This window comes from Watersipora subatra, chromosome 5 (genome assembly GCF_963576615.1).
Source record: "Watersipora subatra chromosome 5, tzWatSuba1.1, whole genome shotgun sequence".
Classification (NCBI taxonomy): domain Eukaryota; kingdom Metazoa; phylum Bryozoa; class Gymnolaemata; order Cheilostomatida; family Watersiporidae; genus Watersipora; species Watersipora subatra.
This window is the reverse complement of record NC_088712.1, coordinates 534,844-558,736: the sequence shown is the minus strand read 5'-3', so window position 1 is coordinate 558,736 and position 23,893 is coordinate 534,844. Positions and strand designations below refer to the sequence as shown.

The 23,893-nt window shown below is 38.5% G+C and overlaps 1 protein-coding gene across 1 annotated transcript in view; it reads right to left on the bottom strand.

Moving 5' to 3' along the window:
- Positions 1-922: 922 nt before the first annotated feature.
- Positions 923-23,893, bottom strand: part of LOC137396694 (uncharacterized) — a 41,962-nt gene continuing 18,991 nt past the window's right edge. The window contains exons 6-21 of the mRNA XM_068083010.1: positions 22,700-22,872; positions 22,177-22,316; positions 21,660-21,810; positions 20,546-20,717; positions 19,247-19,394; positions 13,909-14,131; positions 12,982-13,139; positions 11,245-11,494; positions 10,754-10,972; positions 10,300-10,399; positions 7,683-7,869; positions 6,783-7,350; positions 5,402-6,474; positions 3,479-3,545; positions 3,205-3,391; positions 923-1,323 (exon numbers count right to left, since the gene is read on the bottom strand). Of these exons, the coding sequence (XP_067939111.1) occupies positions 1,260-1,323; positions 3,205-3,391; positions 3,479-3,545; positions 5,402-6,474; positions 6,783-7,350; positions 7,683-7,869; positions 10,300-10,399; positions 10,754-10,972; positions 11,245-11,494; positions 12,982-13,139; positions 13,909-14,131; positions 19,247-19,394; positions 20,546-20,717; positions 21,660-21,810; positions 22,177-22,316; positions 22,700-22,872 (3,880 nt within the window). The 3' untranslated portion in view covers positions 923-1,259. The remainder of the gene's footprint in view (positions 1,324-3,204; positions 3,392-3,478; positions 3,546-5,401; positions 6,475-6,782; positions 7,351-7,682; positions 7,870-10,299; positions 10,400-10,753; positions 10,973-11,244; positions 11,495-12,981; positions 13,140-13,908; positions 14,132-19,246; positions 19,395-20,545; positions 20,718-21,659; positions 21,811-22,176; positions 22,317-22,699; positions 22,873-23,893) is intronic.

Below are 23,893 nucleotides of genomic sequence, written 5' to 3'. Positions count from 1 at the left end.
CATTTATAACATGATTTCGATCAGAACTAACAAAAAAATCGGCATGTGTGCCCATATCTTTACAGATGGGTTTGATGACGAATTATATGATAAGCTTTATAGAAACTAGCTTACTATTTCTAGAAGCTTCTTGGTGCTTAACTATATAAACGGCTCAGTGTTGCTCATAGAAGTATCTTCAGCTTGTTATGTACACACTTTTCATAACTAGAGTTCCTTACAGTAATAAAGTATAAACCCACCAATCATAATTATGTTTTCATCGTTATTACCTTTAAGCCTGGTTCCCATATCGATTGCGAGACTCCGGCGGTAACTTGCGCAGCAAAACACTTGCGACGCCAGAATCGGCGGCACCTGTTTACATATAAAGGTGCATCGCTAAACATAATCGCGGAATCAAATACAATGTTCGCTCGCCATGCAGTTTCTATAATGGTGACCTTCACCTGTACAGTGCATTTCGGGAAGGTTTTGCCCGCAACCTTTTGCAAAATTTTAACAGCTCTAAACTATTGCATTGCCGCTGGCAACTACCGTAGGTAGTTGCCAGCGTAAGGTTCCTAATTCGTACAGCGTAGGTTCCTAATTCACCGCTAATAGCCTGCGGTGCTGTCGCCGGTGCTTTGCGATGCATAAGAGAACCAGGCTTCACTGTGTTGGCAAATACAAAATCAACAAACTAGCACTTGTAGCTAGAGTTAGGTTGAAACTCTACAAGGTGAGCTCTGAGATGCTGCTCACGAAGATCGCGTAGCTTGCAGCAGAGCGAAACATTTGTGTGCAAAGTTGGTTAGCGCGTTTAAGAATTAAACAATAAAAGCTGTAAGATTGAAATATGACTTAGTTAGGTCTACTGCCAGAGTCGTACTAAGGTTCATCAGCAATGGATCTATAGAATGAAAGAGAGGCATAGGTTGGTTCAGTTTATTTAGGCTGCATCCCAGCCAAGTGATTAATTGGAAACATACATCTAAGCGCTGGCAACCACATCCATTGCAAAAATAATTAATAAAGAAAAATAGAGTGATTGCAAAGAGAAAGAAATAGCCATCCTCCCAGAGCATGTTAGGAAAATCAAGTTGCGTGGACGAAAAAATGACAAGACAGTCTTACACAAAGATGGGCGGATTCTAGGCTAGGCCTCTATACATGATACAGTTAGATAAGAGATAGAATTCATTGTCTAGCACCACAATGGAGAGATAATCTGTAGAGTTAGCCCCGTGAGCGTCGCAGCAGGTAGGGATACGTCATAGTTAATTAGCAGATCGTGGAGAAGACTGAGGACTTGATACCTCCGCGAGTTTGTAACGCCGCCTCCTGCAATTACAGAACTTAGCTAAAAATGATGAATGCTTTATGACTTACCGGTGTCACCTCTTATGTGAACAAAAATGAAAAAACTGACATTATTCAAATCATGTGGTACCAACATTACACTGCATTGCTAAATACCATCCTACCAAAATTACATACATGCAAGTTTAACATTGTGGTCTCAATGTTTTGCTATCAGCATTGATCGTGACGAGAGTGTGGCTCAGGTCTTAAGAAAGAGTCAATGACCTTGTTGAAGGTAAGAAAATGACTTTGACCAGGTTGAAACTATGACCTTGAAAAGATCGCTCATTCCTACAGATATGACCTTATTCCAAACAAAGAGGAGACAATTCCTCCAACTAAAACCTTATTCCAACCAGTGAAGAGACAATCCGACAGATATGACCTCATTTCAGCCAGGGAGAGGAGAAAATTCTTAAAGATATAACATTATTCCAACCAAAGAGGAAACAACTCCCACAAATAAGACCTTATTCTAACTATTCTAACCGTCAAGGAGACAACCCCTACAGATGAGACCTTATTACGACCAGAAAGGAGAAATTACCTACAAATTTTAAAGTATTAAAGCCTAATTGTTGGCAGCCCTTTTTCATCTATATATACAGTCAAACATGGATAACTCGCCCACGGATAGCTCGAACACATGGTTAATTCGAACGATTTCTTTGGTCCGTTCCCACGTAATGATAAATTGCTATAGATAACTCGAACTCAACACTGTTAACTCGAACTGTTTTTTGCCCAATGGCTACCGAAACGGTCGTTATCGCTTTAAAAAATCACTTTATTCCAAGCCATAGAGGTGAACCTCAACTTTTCGTAATTCATAAGCGTCGTTATTACCACCATCGGCAAAATATTTTTGTCAACGACTTTTCTAAAGGTTTGGGGAAATTTGATTTATACCAAACATCCGCTTAACGATCGCCCTTCGGAAGTGAGGTAAAGTGAGGTAATCTTTGCATAAACTTCAAGAAAAATCAGCAAAATTGATCGTGGGTAAAACGCTCAAAAGAAAAAGATGTCTTTTCTTTTAAGCATTTCAACAACGATCAAGTTTTGCCAATGTCAATCTAAAAAAACGTCCTGGCAATAACATCACCTCAAACAACAAACCAATCTCAAGTGATAGAAAAATCTCTATACTTTTTGATAAAAACGTTTTAAACTTTACATTAGAAGCATTCAATTCGAAACAAGCCATTTGTGCTTTTGATTTATATTATAGTTTGCATATGTACATGTATCTACTAATAAATAAGTAAATACATGAACTTGTGACAGTGCTCTGATAACTTGAATGCTCCGATAATTCGAACACTTTCGCTCGGTCCCGTGAAGTTCGAGTTATCCATGTTTGACTGTATATATCAATCTCAAAGTTTGTATGTGTGTCGGTTTGTCTAGCTATAGCTATTAAAATTTAGAAATAAAATGTCCATTTCGTGCTGGATTTGTCTCGGACCTCGGTACCGATGTTTGCCTGGTTCATCAGTTGCCTGGTTCACCAGGCAAATATCTTACCAATTAAGCTATGCGAGACGAATTGAATTCAGAGGCGATATGAGCCGTTATGTCAGTTAAAATAGGCATAGAATTCTGTGTTACGCTACACAACTAAAGCTTGCTCTCACAGCTCTTATTGGTAAGTTCAGCAATAAAGATAGTACTCAAATCAGTATTTGGCAATGTGCCAGGCTAATGGCAAGCAACCACATCACCTGCAACTGTTTATAAGCTGTTTTTTAATACCAGTGCAACGCCGGGAATTCGACTAGTCATACACAAATCCCAAAGTTTTTCTAAGAGAGGTCAAGGACAATTCCGTCTTGAAAAAGAAATTTTTACACATCTCACCTAGCTGTCACAGCTCCCCTCTTTTGCACGGGAGGCTTAGCTTTTGCCGAAGGAGGAGCAGGTGTAAGGAAGGAGATGTCAACTGAACTTTGCACTGTTGGCAGCTGCTGCCGCGCCGATTTGAAGTGAGAAGGACTGTATTCACTCTCCGACTCACTCATGTGAGACACGATATCACTGCTATGACCTGTCAACCGATAGGTAAGCAGAGCCAAAGATATGAGGATATGCGGGTGACAAGAAAAATGATGAACAGAAACTAAAAACTGCTTACCTCTGTGATGATGTAAGTGTTTAGAAGTAGAAATTTTCTCCGCCCTCGAGCTGTCAGATTCACCGATCTAAAAACAAAACTTCATACTTTAATTTAAATTAATAATTGAAGATATGATGCAACAGGTAGCCCTACAACTGAAGCCAAAGAACGCACAGTTCAACCTCTCCGTTCATCATCCAGCTGATTGGTTAAAACTCTCGTACGCCGAGTAAATACTCCAACACGTAACGTAATGTCATTTGCTTCATACATTTACAACCGACAGGCTGGAGATAATCCTATAAAAAAGGTTTTTGCACAAAAAAGTTATTCCAATTGTTGTCAAGTTTCTTTACCCAATGAATTGGAGAAACTCAAGCTAGTTAATCTTACTATAATAAGAGTCATTATTATAACTTAGCTTAGCCAGCTTAGCTTATAACTTAACTTAGAAAAATATTATTTCAGACATGCTAAATAGTTTTAGGCATGCTAGCGAGGGCACAAGTATTTTAACCAATCAGCATATCAGATTGGCAGGTGTAATAAGTATGATGTACACAATTATTTCCATATATATTCAATATATTCTATGTATAGCAATGTAGCTGCATAGCTTAATAGTTTAACACAACCATCTGCAGACCCGTAGGTTCTGAGTTCAAATCCCCTTCAAAGCATATTTTTCCGTTTCTAAAACTTTATCGCTATAACTGGACACACGAACAGATAAATGACAAACACTGAGATTTATATATAGATAGAAGTTATTTTTATTATTTTTTTTTGTTTTTTTACCTAAGGGCCATGTAACTGGACTTGGCCATGCCCAAATTTGGTGGTAGAAGTATTCACCATGACTTTACTTTGAACTTAGCTGAATTTTAAAACAACCTATGTCAAAATGTTAATATTTCTTTCCGTTTTTTTGTTAATTTCCTTCATCTTACTTATTTTTACTAGCTGCCATATTTTTAGAAACATTAAATATTTCACCTTAAAACAACCTTGGATGTCAAATAGTCCGTAAAATATTGCATGGCATGTTGATGAAACTCGTGTATTGAGTTGATCGTAAAAAAGGTGTGACTCCACTGTTAAATTTCAGCTTCCTGTACCAACCGACCCCTGATGCAACAGTTATATCAATATTACCCGAGACATATGCAATATTCACCTTCCTACTAAATTAGCAATTTTGCGAACAAAGGTGGCTTTGCAGTTCACAAAAACAAGACTAACTCGAACCAACACCAAGGTTCTGCATAACTCACAGAGCCAATGCAATGTCAAGGACTATGCCTTTATCAATGCCTTTTCTGTTACCAATAGAATGCCAGTTAATACAGCTATTAGATTTCGGTATAAACCGGTTTCTACAACTTCAGGTTGTTAGGATACGATTTGTGGACTTTCATGGTTGTTCCCCTTTAAAGATGAACTTTGACAAATTCTAGTTGATTTTATCAGAAAGTATCAGCACTTTTCTATCATTTCTGATTACTTTTGATGTTTGAAGTAATCGAACTACCAGGATGTTTCAAGAATAAAACCGACCAAACTTGATCGGGGTTAAAACGACCAGAAGAAAATACATGCAAAATGACATCACTAAACGCTATAATTGATATCGGCTGTTGCGTTGAAGTTTCAACATCAGATGTCTCTATTCTGTTGGTCTCTCTACAACTATAGACGTCATAATCACACTTTCACTCGATCTGAGCTTTTGACCTCAATCAAATTTTGTCGATTTCAATCTTGACACATCCTGGTAATCAGATCACCTCAAGCATCAAAATCATTGCAAATGATAAAATACTAATACTTTCCAACAAAATCTAATAACATTTTTGGGCAAGTTCATTTTCAATGATGGGTTCAGGTGTGAAGCTGCAGACGATCCAGGATAGGGAAGTTCCGTATGAGTCATGCACTAACCTGGTATATATCGGGGGTGGAGCTATACACATTATCCGTTGAGCCAACTATAGCCAGGGATCTAAAGTCCACCCTGAGCTGATTGAACTCTGCTGTCAAAGGTTTCACCAAATTATTGACTAAGGCAGACTTGGTAAACTTTATGTCAGTTTTTAATGCTGTGTTGTTATTTCGTGTCGAACTACTGTTTTTGACTGCAGTAGTGTCGTTTTTAGATGTAATGCGATCATCGCCCATTACGGTGGTGCCATTTTGTAGTGAAGAGACAGAACTTCCGGCTGGCCTACATTCCTTTTCCGTTGGAACAGTAATTGGGGTACTACTATTCCTGTCTGGCTGCAAGCTATTTTTAAAAGTGCTAATTTTATTATTTTGTGAGATGACGGTTTCAGCTACATCACTTCCTGTAAGCAAGAGGACATCTTTGGCACTCGCATGCGCTGGCAGGTGATTGGAGCAATTCTCTTTTGGAAGTTCTATTACATCATCGACAGCATCAGCTGCTAATGAATTTTTCAGCGTGGAAGCAGAGAGGTGATTGTCAGATATTTTCACCCTATCTACGCTGTCTTGTTGACAAGCCGTACGAGAGTCACTGGGTTCAAGGTCTAGCCTGTCCCACGAGTCCAGCGATTTGGTAGACTTCACGCAGTTGGAAGGCCCTTCGGTCACATCCCCACCTTGACTGGCTTTCACCAATGGAATGGCTGGTAGTCGTCTGCCTGTGGAGCCATTCTGAGGAACACGACGGGGACTACGAGGAGCAGGGATGGGTTTGACTACAGTGACAAGAGGTACATTAGATGAGTCTGTAGGCAGAGGCAGCGTGACAGAGTCAGTAAGGGCAGCACTCACAAAGTCCGTGCTTGTATCGAAAACGTCACATGACCTCAAGGCATAGCTTGCTAATCCTCTAGGTGTGGGTACGACCTTAACACATTTCGTTGTATTCTCCGGTTCCACAGCTACCTTTGGCATGACTTGAGACAGTTCATAGCCATTTCTTGAAGCAAGGTCTCCATTTGTCCGCCACGACGAACACTTGCTGTTAACTGCTTCGTCTTGCCGAGTACCTAAAATTAATAAAAGAAACGCTGTGAACATAGAGCTGTGAACATAGAACTGTGAACATAGAGCTGTGAACATTGAACTGTGAACATAGAGCTGTGAACTGTGAACACAGCTGTGAACATAGAGCTGTGAAAATAGAACTGTGAGCATAGAACTGTAAACATAGAGCTGTGAACATTGAACTGTGAACATAGAGCTGTGAACATAGAGCTGTGAGCATAGAGCTGTGAACATAGAGCCAAGCCAAGGAGTCAACTATAGAACCACCCAAAACACTAAACATACTGAAGATCATTAGACGTCTACCTACCGACTGAAGGCAGCTCGTTCCTATGTAAGACTTGATGTTCGCTATTTTTCCGATAATCTTCCGATTTCTCATCCTGTTTAGCCAGTGGAACCATTAAAAGTTTTTGGTCAGATAGTAGAACTGCGACTCCTTGTTTATCATGGCCCTGTGAATGCCCTTCTCTATAGTTTTCAGGAGTTGAGTCCGTGAAGAGCTCGCTGGAGTCAAACTCTTCCTTGGAGTAGCCATGGAGAGCATCGGAGAAACTTATAGAATGATGAGTGATGAGGATCTTCTCGCCTTTATCTTCATAAGCTGACAACTTCTCACTAGTCAACATACTTTTTATTGCATGGATATCAGCCATATTTCTAACTATACTGTGATTGGATGATTCATGGTTAATTTTGGTTGTTTCAAAAGTGGAGTTGACTGCTCTTGCATCAATTGAATGTTTGCCAGGTTGATTTTCCCTGTGAGAAGCATTGGATGATGACAGAGAGAGTAATCCTTCCTCCTTAGCCTTTTCGTATCCAGCCTTGACCTCTTCGTCGTCTGAACTCTCAATCCCTGAGGATGCACTATCCATCTGTATACATACAACTACTAGGTTACAATACATTTGGTTGAAAAATGCTCCCTCAATGCATCAGTTAATAGAAGTTGAATTTAGCCATCATGAACAGTTGATGAAATGCTTTAGGAAACCTGATTGATTCTAGTCATTAAAACTAGGAATAATACTTTATGGAATCTTGGTGTAAATAAGAGACAAGAAAGAGTATCAAGTCATGTTTTCGAAGCAAAAATTTCCCACTCAATAGGTGATAAATGAAAAAGCACAGTTACTAGGAGTTGTTCCCCCTCGATAATTTATACAATCATATAGGAAAATGCTACATTAAGAAATGCAATTCTCACCAGAACATTCCGCTTCTTAGGTTCTTGTGGAATAATCAACTCTGATTGGACGGCTAGTGCATGTTCCACGACTGGTTGGTCTTTGGTATGTCCTCTCAAACCTGATTGGCTGTTGTGAGTGTGACATGAATCATCGCTATGGAACAAATCTGAGTTAATTTGGCCAGCAGCCAACTCCTCTTCAAACCTAAAGAAACCAAACATAGTCAGAATTAGACATTTCTATTCTGTATATGTTCATCTGTCATATAATAGTTCATACTTGTAATATAATAGCTTATACCTGTCCTATAATAGTTTATACCTGGCATATAATAGTTCATACCTGTCATATAATAGTTTATATCTGTCATATAATAGTTCATACCTGTCATATAATAGTTTATACCTGTCCTATAATAGTTTATACCTGGCATATAATAGTTTATACCTGTCATATAATAGTTCATATTGTCCTATACTAGTTTATACCTGTCATATAATAGTTTATACCTGTCTTATAATAGTTTATACCTGTCATATAATAGTTCATACCTGTCATATAATAGTTCATACCTGTCATATAATAGTTCATACCTGTCCTATAATAGTTTATACCTGTCCTATAATAGTTTATACCTGTCATATAATAGTTCATACCTGTCATATAATAGTTCATACCTGTCCTATAATAGTTTATACCTGACATATAATAGTTTATACCTGTCATATAATAGTTCATATTGTCCTATACTAGTTTATACCTGTCATATAACAGTTTATACCTGGCATATAATAGTTCATACCTGTCATATAATAGTTTATACCTGTCATATAATAGTTCATACCTGTCATATAATAGTTCATACCTGTCCTGTAATAGTTTATACCTGTCATATAATAGTTCATGCCTGTCCTATAATAGTTTATACCTGGCATATAATAGTTTATACCTGTCTTATAATAGTTTATATCTGTCATATAATAGTTCATGCGTGTCATATAATAGTTTATACCTGTCTTATAGTACCCTAAGACACTTATGTATTCGCGGCATCTAACTTTCGCGTTTTCGCGGTGTCATCTTCTCGCGAAAATTTAATGAGCGAAACTAAACTATCATAACGAACAAGCGAAAACGCGAAGTTAAATATCTTTGTTCATTGATATCCACAATAAAATCGTGATATTAGAAATGCAGGCAATTTTCGTCTGTGGTTGGGATAAATGGGAAATTTCTGGTAAACTCATTATAGCTAATACACCGACTGAGCAGCATGGCAAAGCAAATTAAGATTATATCTACCGAAAGTTTAGTCACCGAATTTGTAACTGATGAGGATGGAAGTCTGGTAGGTGAAGTCATAAAATTGAAGAATAATTATTGTAGTGATGAATTTTATTACCAACCAAAAACAATACCAACCCTCATCAGGTCCAACCACATTATCTCTTTCACTGCCAACCATTCGCTACCACCCTAGTGCCAGCCATTTTACCGAAATTACCGATATTGCTTCATGATATGTATACAGTATTTTTTCAAGTTCTACTTTAATTATCTGTATAATCACGAAAATCTAAATTGGTTATTATGTCATAAACAACTAATTACCTGTTTTATGACTCGCGCGGGGTAGTTAATAAACTCACAGAAAAATGTTCGTTTTTAGATTAGAAATTCTCAAACAAAAGTTTAAAATTGCTTCGTTGTTTTGGCTGATTTTATAGAGAAATATTCGGACAACACAGTCAATTTCATAAAACTCTTAAAGACAGTGGGTTATGTGGTCAACAAATAATAAAATCAGGTTATCACTGGCAATTGCTGAGAAGGTCCAAAAATGCGTTTATGGCCGTGGCCCCTAGAAAACGCATAAATGTGTTTATGGCAGCGTAAGGGTTATACAGTTTTGGTTGTGAAGTTGGTTGTTACCTATCTATTTTCTTCTTCTTGGGATTCGAGTGTGAAAGTCACGGAAGGAGGGACCTAGACGTCATTGATAGTCTAAGAAACAAATGGCAGCAAGTGATCAAATTGAATTGTCGATCTCACCCACACATTTCAACCTGTGGTTTACAAATACGAACTAGTCCCAAATTTTCTTATTAGCGAACTGGACCTGAGGAATGTAATCTGTATTTTCCATTGCATTTATTTTCACATCACTATATTTTCGCACTCATCAGAGCCGCGAAATTAAGTGGCAGCGAAATTTTACTCTGTGTGGTACTTACGAAACTAAATACTAGCGAAATATAAGTGTCCTAGGGTAGTTTATACCTGTCATATAATAGTTTATACCTGTCATATAATAGTTTATACCTGTCATATAATAGTTTATACCTGTCGTATAATAGTTTATACCTGTCTTATAATAGTTCATACCTATCATATAATAATTTATACCTGTCATATACTAAGTTTTGTTTGTCAAATAATAGGTTAGACCGATGCACTATCAAACCAAACAATAATATAAGCACGCATCAAACAGTAGCACAGATTAATACTATGGAGTTTTCTCCCTTGTTAGGGAATCCCTATCTACTATACTTCCAAACGACGACATCCAATATTTAAAGGCACTTTTATAAAGTGTTTACAAGATCTCGAGGAATTCGCACAATAACAAACCTCTGTTTAATGCTTTCTCTTTTGTCTTCACTATCAAATATGTCACTTCCTGTTTCTATGCCATCTTCAGACGACTCTACCTCATTTTTCCGTCGAGGCGCTGCAAGAAAAGCAAAAGTGTGAACGGACATAAAAAATCAATGAGGTAATAAGAGAACCAGAGAAGCCATAACCAGAAAATAAGGCTACATATGAATTATAGGTCAGAAGCTTTGAGTTGCAAAAAAAATCATCCTTTGTAAATCGACCAATCAAATGAGATTGCCAACTAACCACGAGATGTGATTGGTCATATAGATCATACCTTGGGTAAGCGATTTAATGTATACACTGTACAACAATACAACAATACTTTACGTTTTAATTCTTTCAAATAGAACTGGGCTTTAGTTCAGATTGCAACAAGCCATTTACAGCATTAAAGTAGGAATAATGGCTATATAAGGGTACTCACCCTCCTCAGGTGCGGTGCTGCAGCTAAAGCTGATAATAACTTCCTTATATTCACTTCCGACATCTGATATGTTAGAGACAGTGCTCTGTGGCAGTGGCTTGTTGCCTTCGGCGACACCCTGTCTTGAGCTATTTGATTGGACGGATACTTGTGAGCGATGGTCTGATTGGAAGGATTCAACTGGTATAAGATTTAAACTTTTTAGGGCAGCTTCATCAGCTACAAATAGAGACAAGTGTAACATATAATAAAAGTTTGATTACATAGGATCAGGGTGTAACTGACAGTATGCGAGAGGGAAAGTCTGGAGAATTTTAGTGCCACATGTCATGGAAGTAAAAGTGACAGTGTATAACAGGTGACATCAACTAACAGGTGCATGGTTTTAGTTTTGTTAAGGAAAGCATGAGGTTCACAAAAACAAAAAAGACAATATCTACCTACAGTAAGAAAATTGACAACAAAGCAGATGAAGATGTCAACATTTTTACCTAGCCTCTGTGCAGGTTTTTCACCATCACCGGTCCGAGGTGTGGTTACAAGATTGTCGAGCGCAGAAGACTGAAGTCCTCGAGACTGACTAGATTGTTGGGGACGAGGTGATTGCATAGGTAGTTGGGGACGGGGAGAGAGTATAAGTGATGACTTGTGCTCTGCTGCCGGCAGAGACGATTGAGTGGGTCGATCCTCCTCAAAGTCATATGATTGGTTGACGGGTAGAGGCGCGAGAACCGCCTGCATCTGAAAGAGCAATACTTATGTTCACATCTTACCGTAATTGAGTGAAGACGACAAAGAAAGACAACTCAAAGCTGCACTAAAGCAAGATTATGTTCATTGGCAGTTTCTCGAGGAGAGCTCACATAGCACCATAAAACTGTAGCAACTCGAACAAAGCCCGAGTACAACAGCGACAATCCCACATCCTTGGGCTGACATTTTATGATACAAATGTCCCACCCAATGCTGCACTCTATCTCATGCAAATCTGGCATAATGCTTTACCAGTATACTCGAGTAATAATACCCGCACTACTGAAATACTCTAAGTTCAAATGATAAAATCATTTTGTATTAAGCAATAATGTCAGTCATGGAATAAAAAGCTGTCTATCAAAGATCCTGTAGAAATACATGAGGCTCATTGACAGTAACATATGATTATACAAATAATTTTAGAATTATAATCATGTCTAAACTCGCTGCCTTGACCAACGCCGCTGCTGATGAGAAGCTTTGGCGAAACAAAATGACTGCCAATCGTAATCAGATAAATTGCAGACATTCTTTTTAAATGTCTACACCGGATAAGCTATAATCTTCAGCAATGAAATATCTAGGTTTCAGGAGCAGTTCCAAATTACAGTGGCCTCCATATCTATTTCAAGTGAGAATATCTTTGTGCGGAATAAATATAGTTGTTTCCATGTAACCCTGTTATTATCATCAGCATTTAAAAGGATTATTAGATCAGATTGGCGTAGCTTGAAAATGATTAAAATGGAATCGACATTATGTTCATCAGGATAAGTATTTTAGCCAACCGCAGTTGCATTAAATTTATTCCTATCAACATAGACTACCATGTTCATCTCGACACGAAACATCGACAAACTATTGTTAGTGTCACCAAAGCATAGCCTATGCAAAAGATGCATTTCGTAAGTGTGTGCGGGGAGTGATGCACTTCTGAAAAAACACTATGAATAAAGTTCATATACCATGCTTTTCGGACAATAAACCGCACCCCTATGTAAGCCGCATCTGCTTTATTTTCCAAAAAACGATAATAAAACAATGCATAGGCCGCACCTTTGTATAGGCCGCAAAACTCAGTATGGTGCTTTTTGACGCGGCAGCAACTTTGCTGTTTAAAACAGAACAGTGCCTAACGGGGCACTGTTTCGTATTAACCGACGCTTTTTAACCTAGTGCCTAACGGAACAGTACCGTTAGGCATTGTTTCGTATTTTCTTTCACCGCTAGAGATGTACTAACCGGATAATCCGGTTAATGCGTCCTAGCGCATTAACCAGAATAACCATAAGCCGCATAACTCAAATCATCTTCTGCAGAAAAGTAGCGGCTAATAGTCCGAAAAGTACGGTACTCAAACAAAAAAATAATATACAAAAATTATGTATATTATTATGTATACTATTATATTATTAGATGAAAATTTTAAGGCAAGACGCAGTCTCGGCAAAAAAGACTGAGATCTAACTGACCTTATCACGAGGGGTGGAGGCGCGTATTTCAGGAGAAGCACACTGTCGAGTAGGAAGGAGATTTCCAGCTATGATATGTGACAACTCAGCTATGGGTTGTTTGCTTGAGAACGGGCTTCTCTCAACATTTCCTGCTTCTTTGTCAGCAGAAATGGAGACTAAAATCAACAAAGGCAGAATTCTATGGATTCACAGTTAAGATCAAAGGGATTTGCTAATCCATGATTCCATGTGGTTGGCTAAGGATAGACTCACACAAAATGTTAGTAGACCCTATCAAAAAGTATCCGTATTTTTCTATTATTGGCTGTTGTTTTTGGTGTTTGAGATGATCTGATTGCCAGAATGTTCTAAGGCTAATATTGACAAAACTTGACCACGGTTAAAATGCTGAGAAGAAAAATTTATACGAAATGACATCACTAGTTGCTATCGTTACTATAGCTGATATCAGTTGCGATAAAGTTGCAGCGTTGCGTGTCTCTATTCTGTCCGTCTCTTTGCAACTATTGACGTCATAATAGCGCTTTGGCTCGGTCAAGCATTTTAATGGTGATCAAGTTTTGTCAATTTTAATCTCGGAACATCATGGCAGTCATATTGAAAACATTGACAACAATCGCAAAAAAAGTACTGATACTTTGTAATAAAATCAACAAAAAAGTTGAACAAGCTCAACTATAAGAGTACTTTTATTGTCATCATCATAACAACTGAGTGGACACTCTATGCATGTGCTTGAAACATCAGTCTACTAAGATTACTAATCCTTTTTGCCATCCTGCAGTGGGGTTTGAACCACTGACCTTCGACTTAACAGTCCAGATTGCTAACCACCACACCATGACGGTTTTATGCTTAGACAAATACAAAATATATTTTTATGTACAATTTAAACCCTCGGATAATACCGATAGAGCCTGTTACCTGCTGAGTTATGAGAATGAGATCGACAATTGTCTTCCACATCATCTACACGGATCTTTGATTTTTGGTTTTCTAGAGAATTTCCCTCCTCTGGGGAGTCTGTAGGTAGCCGGTGCTCACCCTCTTCTCTTATATCCGGCACACTCTGCGGGCTTGGCACAGGCACGGCTTTGTGAGGTTCGGCGCAGTCCATATCAGTGGAACATGGTCTATCCAATGTCACCTAAAATGTTGATATCCACATTGTTTTGGAAAAAATGGGTGCGAAATCTTACTTCACACCGAATATTGTTCAACAACACGAACAAAAACAAACTAGCGAAGCGGAAGGAACAAGCGTACCTGCTGTCTGCTGTCAAAATAATTCTAAAAGAGAAATTCTCCACTAACACATCACACAAATAATAAGAATCAAAGGTACGAAAGATTTATGATGCCTTAATATAAGGAAAACTTGGGACAAGACACGGGTTGGGAGATTATCATCTGATCTCCAAACTCTTACAAATAAATTCTGGCAGATTTCAAAATAATAAAATTTTGGAAATGGGTGTTTTAAGAAAATGTGACAAGTACAAAGCACAATAAAGCCTGAGGTTTTTCAACTTTCTACTAGTAGAACAAAAATACTGCCAGCTTTGCAAATAATGGAACAATATGACGTGATTGAAAATCCATGAAACAACTTCCAGTTAAATTACAAATGTTTCTCCTATGACTGCAACTAAACAACTAAAATAACCACCTATATAATATTCATATGATAATTCTCCAGCCACCACATACAGCATGTAATATATCTCTAGCCACCACATACAGCATGTAATATATCTCTAGCCACCACATACATTATGTAATATATCTCTAGCCACCACATACATTATGTAATATATCTCTAGCCACCACATACAGCATGTAATATATCTCTAGCCACCACATACATTATGTAATATATCTCTAGCCACCACATACAGCATGTAATATATCTCTAGCCACCACATACATTATGTAATATATCTCTAGCCACCACATACAGCATGTAATATATCTCCAGCCACCACATACATTATGTAATATATCTCTAGCCACCACATACATTATGTAACATATCTCCAGCCACCACATACAGCATGTAATATATCTCCAGCCACCACATACATTATGTAATATATCTCTAGCCACCACATACATTATGTAATATATCTCCAGCCACCACATACAACATGTAATATATCTCTAGCCACCACATACAGCATGTAATATATCTCCAGCCACCACATACAGCGTGTAATATATCTCTAGCCACCACATACAGCATGTAATATATCTCCAGCTACTACATACAACATGTAATATATCTCTAGCCACCACATACAGCATGTAATATATCTCCAGCCACCACATACAGCATGTAATATATCTCTAGCCACCACATACAGCGTGTAATATATCTCCAGCCACCACATACAGCGTGTAATATATCTCTAGCCACCACATACAGCATGTAATATATCTCCAGCTACTACATACAACATGTAATATATCTCTAGCCACCACATACAGCATGTAATATATCTCCAGCCACCACATACAGCATGTAATATATCTCCAGCCACCACATACAGCATGTAATATATCTCCAGCTACTACATACAACATGTAATATATCTCTAGCCACCACATACAGCATGTAATATATCTCCAGCCACCACATACAGCATGTAATATATCTCTAGCCACCACATACAGCGTGTAATATATCTCCAGCCACCACATACAGCGTGTAATATATCTCTAGCCACCACATACAGCATGTAATATATCTCCAGCTACTACATACAACATGTAATATATCTCTAGCCACCACATACAGCATGTAATATATCTCCAGCCACCACATACAGCATGTAATATATCTCCAGCCACCACATACAGCATGTAATATATCTCTAGCCACCACATACAGCGTGTAATATATCTCCAACCACTACATACAGCATGTAATATATCTCTAGCCACCACATACAACATGTAATATATCTCTAGCCACCACATACAACATGTAATATATCTCTAGCCACCACATACATTATGTAATATATCTCCAGCCACCACATACAACATGTAATATATCTCTAGCCACCACATACAGCGTGTAATATATCTCTAGCCACCACATTCAACATGTAATATATCTCTAGCCACCACATTCAACATGTAATACATCTCTAGCCACCACATACATTATGTAATATATCTCCAGCCACCACATACAGCATGTAATATATCTCTAGCCACCACATACAGCGTGTAATATATCTCTAGCCACCACATACAACATGTAATATATCTCTAGCCACCACATACATTATGTAATATATCTCCAGCCACCACATACAACATGTAATATATCTCTAGCCACCACATACAGCGTGTAATATATCTCCAGCCACCACATACAGCATGTAATATATCTCCAGCCACCACATACAGCATGTAATATATCTCCAGCCACCACATACAGCATGTAATATATCTCTAGCCACCACATACAGCATGTAATATATCTCTAGCCACCACATACAGCATGTAATATATCTCTAGCCACCACATACAGCATGTAATATATCTCTAGCCACCACATACAACATGTAATATATCTCCAGCCACCACATTCAACATGTAATATATCTCTAGCCACCACATACATTATGTAATATATCTCCAGCCACCACATACAACATGTAATATATCTCCAGCCACCACATACAGCATGTAATATATCTCTAGCCACCACATACAACATGTGATATATCTCTAGCCACCACATACAACATGTAATATATCTCCAGCCACCACATTCAACATGTAATATATCTCTAGCCACCACATACATTATGTAATATATCTCTAGCCACCGCATACAACATGTAATATATCTCCAGCCACCACATACAACATGTAATATATCTCTAGCCACCACATACAACATGTAATATATCTCCAGCCACCACATACATTATGTAATATATCTCCAGCCACCACATACAGCGTGTAATATATCTCTAGCCACCACATACAGCATGTAATATATCTCCAGCCACCACATACAACATGTAATATATCTCTAGCCACCACATACAGCATGTAATATATCTCTAGCCATCACATACATTATGTAATATATCTCTAGCCACCACATACAGCGTGTAATATATCTCTAGCCACCACATACAGCATGTAATATATCTCCAGCTACTACATACAGCATGTAATATATCTCTAGCCACCACATACAGCATGTAATATATCTCTAGCCACCACATACAGCATGTAATATATCTCTAGCCACCACATACAGCATGTAATATATCTCCAGCCACTGCATACAGCATGTAATATATCTCCAGCCACCGCATACAGCATGTAATATATCTCCAGCCACCGCATACAGCATGTAATATATCTCCAGCCACCACATACAACATGTAATATATCTCCAGCCACCACATACAGCGTGTAATATATCTCCAGCCACCACATAGAGCATGTAATATATCTCTAGCCACCACATACAGCATGTAATATATCTCCAGCCACCACATACAGCATGTAATATATCTCTAGCCACCGCATACAGCATGTAATATATCTCTAGCCACCGCATACAGCATGTAATATATCTCCAGCCACCACATACAACATGTAATATATCTCTAGCCACCGCATACAGCATGTAATATATCTCTAGCCACCACATACAACATGTAATATATCTCCAGCCACCACATACAACATGTAATATATCTCTAGCCACCACATACAGCATGTAATATATCTCTAGCCACCGCATACAGCATGTAATATATCTCCAGCCACCACATACAGCATGTAATATATCTCTAGCCACCGCATACAGCATGTAATATATCTCTAGCCACCGCATACAGCATGTAATATATCTCTAGCCACCACATACAACATGTGATATATCTCCAGCCACCACATACAGCATGTAATATATCTCTAGCCACCACATACAACATGTAATATATCTCTAGCCACCGCATACAGCATGTAATATATCTCCAGCCACCGCATACAACATGTAATATATCTCCAGCCACCACATACAGCATGTAATATATCTCCAGCCACCGCATACAGCATGTAATATATCTCCAGCCACCACATACAACATGTAATATATCTCTAGCCACCACATACAGCATGTAATATATCTCCAGCCACCACATACAACATGTAATATATCTCCAGCCACCACATACAGCATCTAATATATCTCTAGCCACCACATACAGCATGTAATATATCTCTAGCCACCACATACAGCATGTAATATATCTCCAGCCACCACATACAACATGTAATATATCTCTAGCCACCACATACAGCATGTAATATATCTCTAGCCACCGCATACAGCATGTAATATATCTCTAGCCACCGCATACAGCATGTAATATATCTCTAGCCACCACATACAACATGTGATATATCTCCAGCCACCACATACAGCATGTAATATATCTCTAGCCACCACATACAACATGTAATATATCTCTAGCCACCGCATACAGCATGTAATATATCTCCAGCCACCACATACAACATGTAATATATCTCCAGCCACCACATACAGCATCTAATATATCTCTAGCCACCACATACAGCATGTAATATATCTCTAGCCACCACATACAGCATGTAATATATCTCCAGCCACCACATACAACATGTAATATATCTCTAGCCACCACATACAGCATGTAATATATCTCTAGCCACCGCATACAGCATGTAATATATCTCCAGCCACCACATACAACATGTAATATATCTCTAGCCACCACATACAACATGTAATATATCTCCAGCCACCACATTCAACATGTAATATATCTCCAGCCACCACATACAGCATGTAATATATCTCCAGCCACCACATACAGCATGTAATATATCTCCAGCCACCACATACAACATGTAATATATCTCCAGCCACCACATACAGCGTGTAATATATCTCCAGCCACCACATACATTATGTAATATATCTCCAGCCACCACATACAGCATGTAATATATCTCAAGTGATTTTCTGAGTTTTACAAACAAATCAACTTGGTAAATAAGGAATTTTATTAAAGGATTTAAAATACGGTTAGAGGTCAAAGTGAAACTAATAAAATATTGTTAGAGAGGTCAAAGTTAAACAATTAAAATTGTGTTAGAAAAGTAGAGTGAAACAACTGCTTAAAACTATTAGTATAGAGAAGTCAGAGAGAAACATTCCTGAGCAGGAGAGATAACTCACCTGGTGTGAGTCAGCTATAATATTATTATTGTTGCAGTTAGCTGGACCCCTCTTCCCTCCGACCTTCTTGACCGCCATGGGGAGACAACCAGTGGTCAAAGACTTGTTTAGCCAAATGTTATTGTTGTTTCCATTGGCACCCCTATACCTGCATGATACAATGATCCATATCCAGACACTATCAGTCTATACACGACTCGCTATCTATACACGACTCGCTACCTGTACACGACTCGCTACCTGTACACGACTCGCTACCTGTACACGACTCGCTATCTGTACACGACTCGCTATCTGTACACGACTCGCTATCTGTACACGACTCGCTATCTGTACACGACTGGCTACCTGTACACGACTGGCTACCTGTACACGACTCACTATCTATACACGACTCGCTACCTGTACACGACTAGCTATCTGTACACGACTCGCTATCTGTACACGACTCGCTATCTGTACCTGTACATTTTTATCACTCACTCTATTATCAAACCTATACATAGCCTAAGCTCCATTTTCATCCAAGGGCGAAGTAACAATAATCACCTCTATTTACTGCTTATTATTCTATGAATTAAGATACAATTTAGGTTTTTAATATTGAATTTATTACATATTGTTGTGAAAAGATTATATATATATATATATATATGACTGAGCTCGTATCTCAAAGCAGCGAGAAACTTAAGGATGGATGTCATTTGTGTCACCAACAGTGCCTATTCTAAGGAATTAAACTCCAACCTGTTGCTCGCGTGTCAGATATGATACTAGGCCATGGCTGGTCTCTAACTCCAACCTGTTGCTCGCGTGTCAGATATGATACTAGGCCATGGCTGGTCTCTAACTCCAACCTGTTGCTCGCGTGTCAGATATGATACTAGGCCATGGCTGGTCTCTAACTACAACCTGTTGTTTGCGTGTCAGATATGATACTAGGCCATGGCTGGTCTCTAACTCCAACCTGTTGCTCGCGTGTCAGATATGATACTAGGCCATGGCTGGTCTCTAACTCCAACCTGTTGTTTGCGTGTCAGATATGATACTAGGCCATGGCTGGTCTCTAACTACAACCTGTTGTTTGCGTGTCAGATATGATACTAGGCCATGGCTGGTCTCTAACTCCAACCTGTTGTTTGCGTGTCAAATATGATACTAGGCCATGGCTGGTCTCTAACTACAACCTGTTGTTTGCGTGTCAGATATGATACTAGGCCATGGCTGGTCTCTAACTACAAACTGTACAACTAACTTCTGTGTTGAACTCACACACGATACTAGCGACTTGTAACTCACCTTCTACGGCTCTCTGACGGAGAGTTGGTACCAGAGGAGCCCGACTCCCTGTTCAGGATGTGGCATAGCCGTCTGTCGAGAGCGACCAGAGAAGTGCCGACTCTATTTATTAAATTATTCTGCTGCCTTGTGGATGACCTGGTTGTCCTTCCGGCAGCCCTCAAATCATCAGCTGTTAACAATATAGAGATACTCAATGTCTGTGCACCAATTGACAGCAAATAAACCAACAATTATGCCTTCTTTAGCTCTCTAAGATGAAGTTATACAAAAATTATAGTGATTTTATCAGAACGTAGCGGTATTTTTCTATCATTTGCAATTGTTATTTTTAATATTTGAGGTGATCTGACTGCCATGATGTTTTAAGATTAAAATTGACACAACTTGATCATAGTTAAAAGCTCAGATCAAGCGAAAATGTAATTATGACGTCTATAACTGCGAAGAGAGACAGAATAGAGACATGTAACACTTCAACTTGAAAGCAATAGCTGGTATTCACTATCGCAAAAATAAAAACTAGTGAAGCCATTTTGCATAGATTTTCTTCTGAGCGTTTTAACTGCAATCAAGTTTTATAGATGTTAATCTTAAAACATCCTGACAGTTAGCTCATCTCTACCATCAAAAACAATCATAAATGATAGAAAAATACTGATACTTTCTGACAAATCTACAAAATTTTGTGATTTGTGATTTATTTTCATCACGAAATTAGTTGAACAAAAGAAAAAGGCTGGAGTGATGAAGCCCATAATACGCTATAACATAGCTAGTCATGGCATTGGGCTTGTCGTCATCGGTTTTATTCACATGTTAAAAGATACAAACTGAGTTCTCTCTTGAAATCGGCCACCTTCTCTATGCCTTAATTAGACTTAGGGAGTTGGTTCCAAAAAATTTGTAGTATTTTGGAACCAACCTATTTTTATTTGTAGTCAAAGTTTGTATAAGTCCATTTATTATTACCTTTTGTACCGAGGCTAAATCAAAATTCTCTTGGTAAGTGATGGCAAAATCAAGCAATAATTGGTTCTTCACTTTGATGTCATACACTTTGCATGACACCAAAGTGAGGAACCAATTAACAATATGACAGTATGAGACGTACCAGAGGCCACGCCCCTTCCTCCTATCCTAACGCCGGTAACATTGAGGTCATTCCCCTCAACACCATCAATATGTTCCACTCCTTTCACTGCATCCGTTTCCATTGGATCCTCCAGGTTAGCGTCAGTAGCAAAGGCTTGTCTTGATGGTCCCTAGTGAGAGCATAGAGACACTCGTATGAATATGCTTAATTTGAAACGAAATCAAACAAAACAGAGGGTTGGTATAGCGGGTCATTGACATTAAACAACCTTGAGCTCTAAAATGACTAAGGTTTAAAGAGAGTATAATGCAACCACCTGCCTGACTTGTCATTTATATGAAAACGACTTCAATCACAAACAAACTATTCTGCTAGTGCACACCAAATATTCCACATTGGAAACCCTAAACTTTTCTAAGCATTTCCCTTTGTCAGACAGGTTTCCTCCACTAACTGTGCGATAGTGCGAGTCAGCCAGCAAGGTGAGCAATATAGTGATTTACTAGTGAGTAATGCCACATTACTAGTAGTTCACCTGTGGCACCCGTTCTGCAACTGCAAGTGTTCCTCGTGTGTTGGACTGATATCCAGCGATTGGAGTGCCTGTCGTCGCCGTAGCACTCGAGGTTCGCTGTTCTCCAGTTTCCCAGTCAAACGGATCCTCAGATCGAATGCCTGGAGATATAAATAGAGTTGTCTCATGTTAGATGAGCAGGAGAAGACAACTCTTGTAATATTCAGACGAACAACTATTAAATTGTTGCCTTCTTCCTACTAGTAAAACTGTGATCAGAGCATAAGTTGGAATGAAAGTAGTGCAGCTTTTACAAAGTGATTCATCATCGCTTATCAAAGCTTGACCAAACAAGAACCGCCAACACTTTCCAAATTATGCGCAGCTGTATAATCCTGGCACCTTCTTCTCCGTATTAACTAGCATTCAGGCAAAGAGGAGCAAAATTCAAAATGTGCTATGAATATCATGTCTAAGTAAACTCATCATAGCTTCAGTAACTTACCCAAGTCAGAGTAAACTCATTGTACCCCTAGTAACCTACCTAGCCTGTTGGTAGCCTGAGTAAAGACATCAGCCAATAGCTGATAGTCAGGACTGTCGTAATAGGAGAGTGACTTGATGTGGGTCAGCATGACCTTGAACTCCTGCGGCAGCACCGTGAAAAACTCATCCTCATCATGGGATTGCTTCAATCGGCCAACCTCTTCTTTTTCCCTGCCAAGATCCAAAAATTAACAATCATTCATAGATAGTCACCAGCTGATCTCACCATTTAGTAATTATGTGCCCATGTAGTATGGCGCCTTACAGTGCCTCGCCTTGCGCGTTCACAACTCGAGTTGTACAACTCGAGTTGCCGTGTTGTACAACTCGGCCTAGGTTTTTGATGAACTCGTGTTGTGTTACGCAAAACTAACACGGGTTCGTAAAGAAAGCAAAGTGAGTAATTGGGGTGTCTCATTTACAGAAATTTAATAATAATAATTTAAATATGTATACATATTTAAATTATATATATTGGCGAGATTTGCGCATATTCATTTCTATAAATATAAAGAGACAAAAACAATTGTAGAATGTAAAAAGCAAACTAAAAACAATCTATATGAGAACCGAGCAGCAAAATCTTTTTTCCCAAACAGGTTTACATACGGCAGTAAAATTTGGGCTCATGATTGGCTTTAGTAATTGAGTTTTAGTAATCAAAACCTACATCATTACATTGAAAGTCAATAGTTATAATTAGAGAGGAACACAAAATTCCAAAATTTTATTCAAAATGGCTTTAATTAATGAGTTTTAAGTGAGCGCCTCTTACGTTTAAACAGCACTTTTTGAATGATAACATCAGTTTTGCTACGTTAGTTAGAATTTTGTGTTCCTTTCTTATTATAACTATTGATTTCTAATGTAATGATGTAAGTTTTGGTTACTAAAACTCAATTACTAACGCCAATAATGAGCCAAAATTCTACTGCCGTATGTAAACCTGTTTGGGAGAAAGAAATTCGCAGCCAGCCGGGCAACTTCTTTTTCATTTGAAAAAAGGGTCATCTCTCTAGAATCTGACAAGAAACTGAATGAACACCGAAAATGAACATAGAAACTATTTCAACGGCGTTTAATGATGCACCAAAATAAATTCCGTATATAGAAAATATTGCTAGAGAAAATAAAATGATGAGATGTTCTCAAGCCGAGTTGTTGAACTCGAGTAGCTGTTGAAAGAACTCGG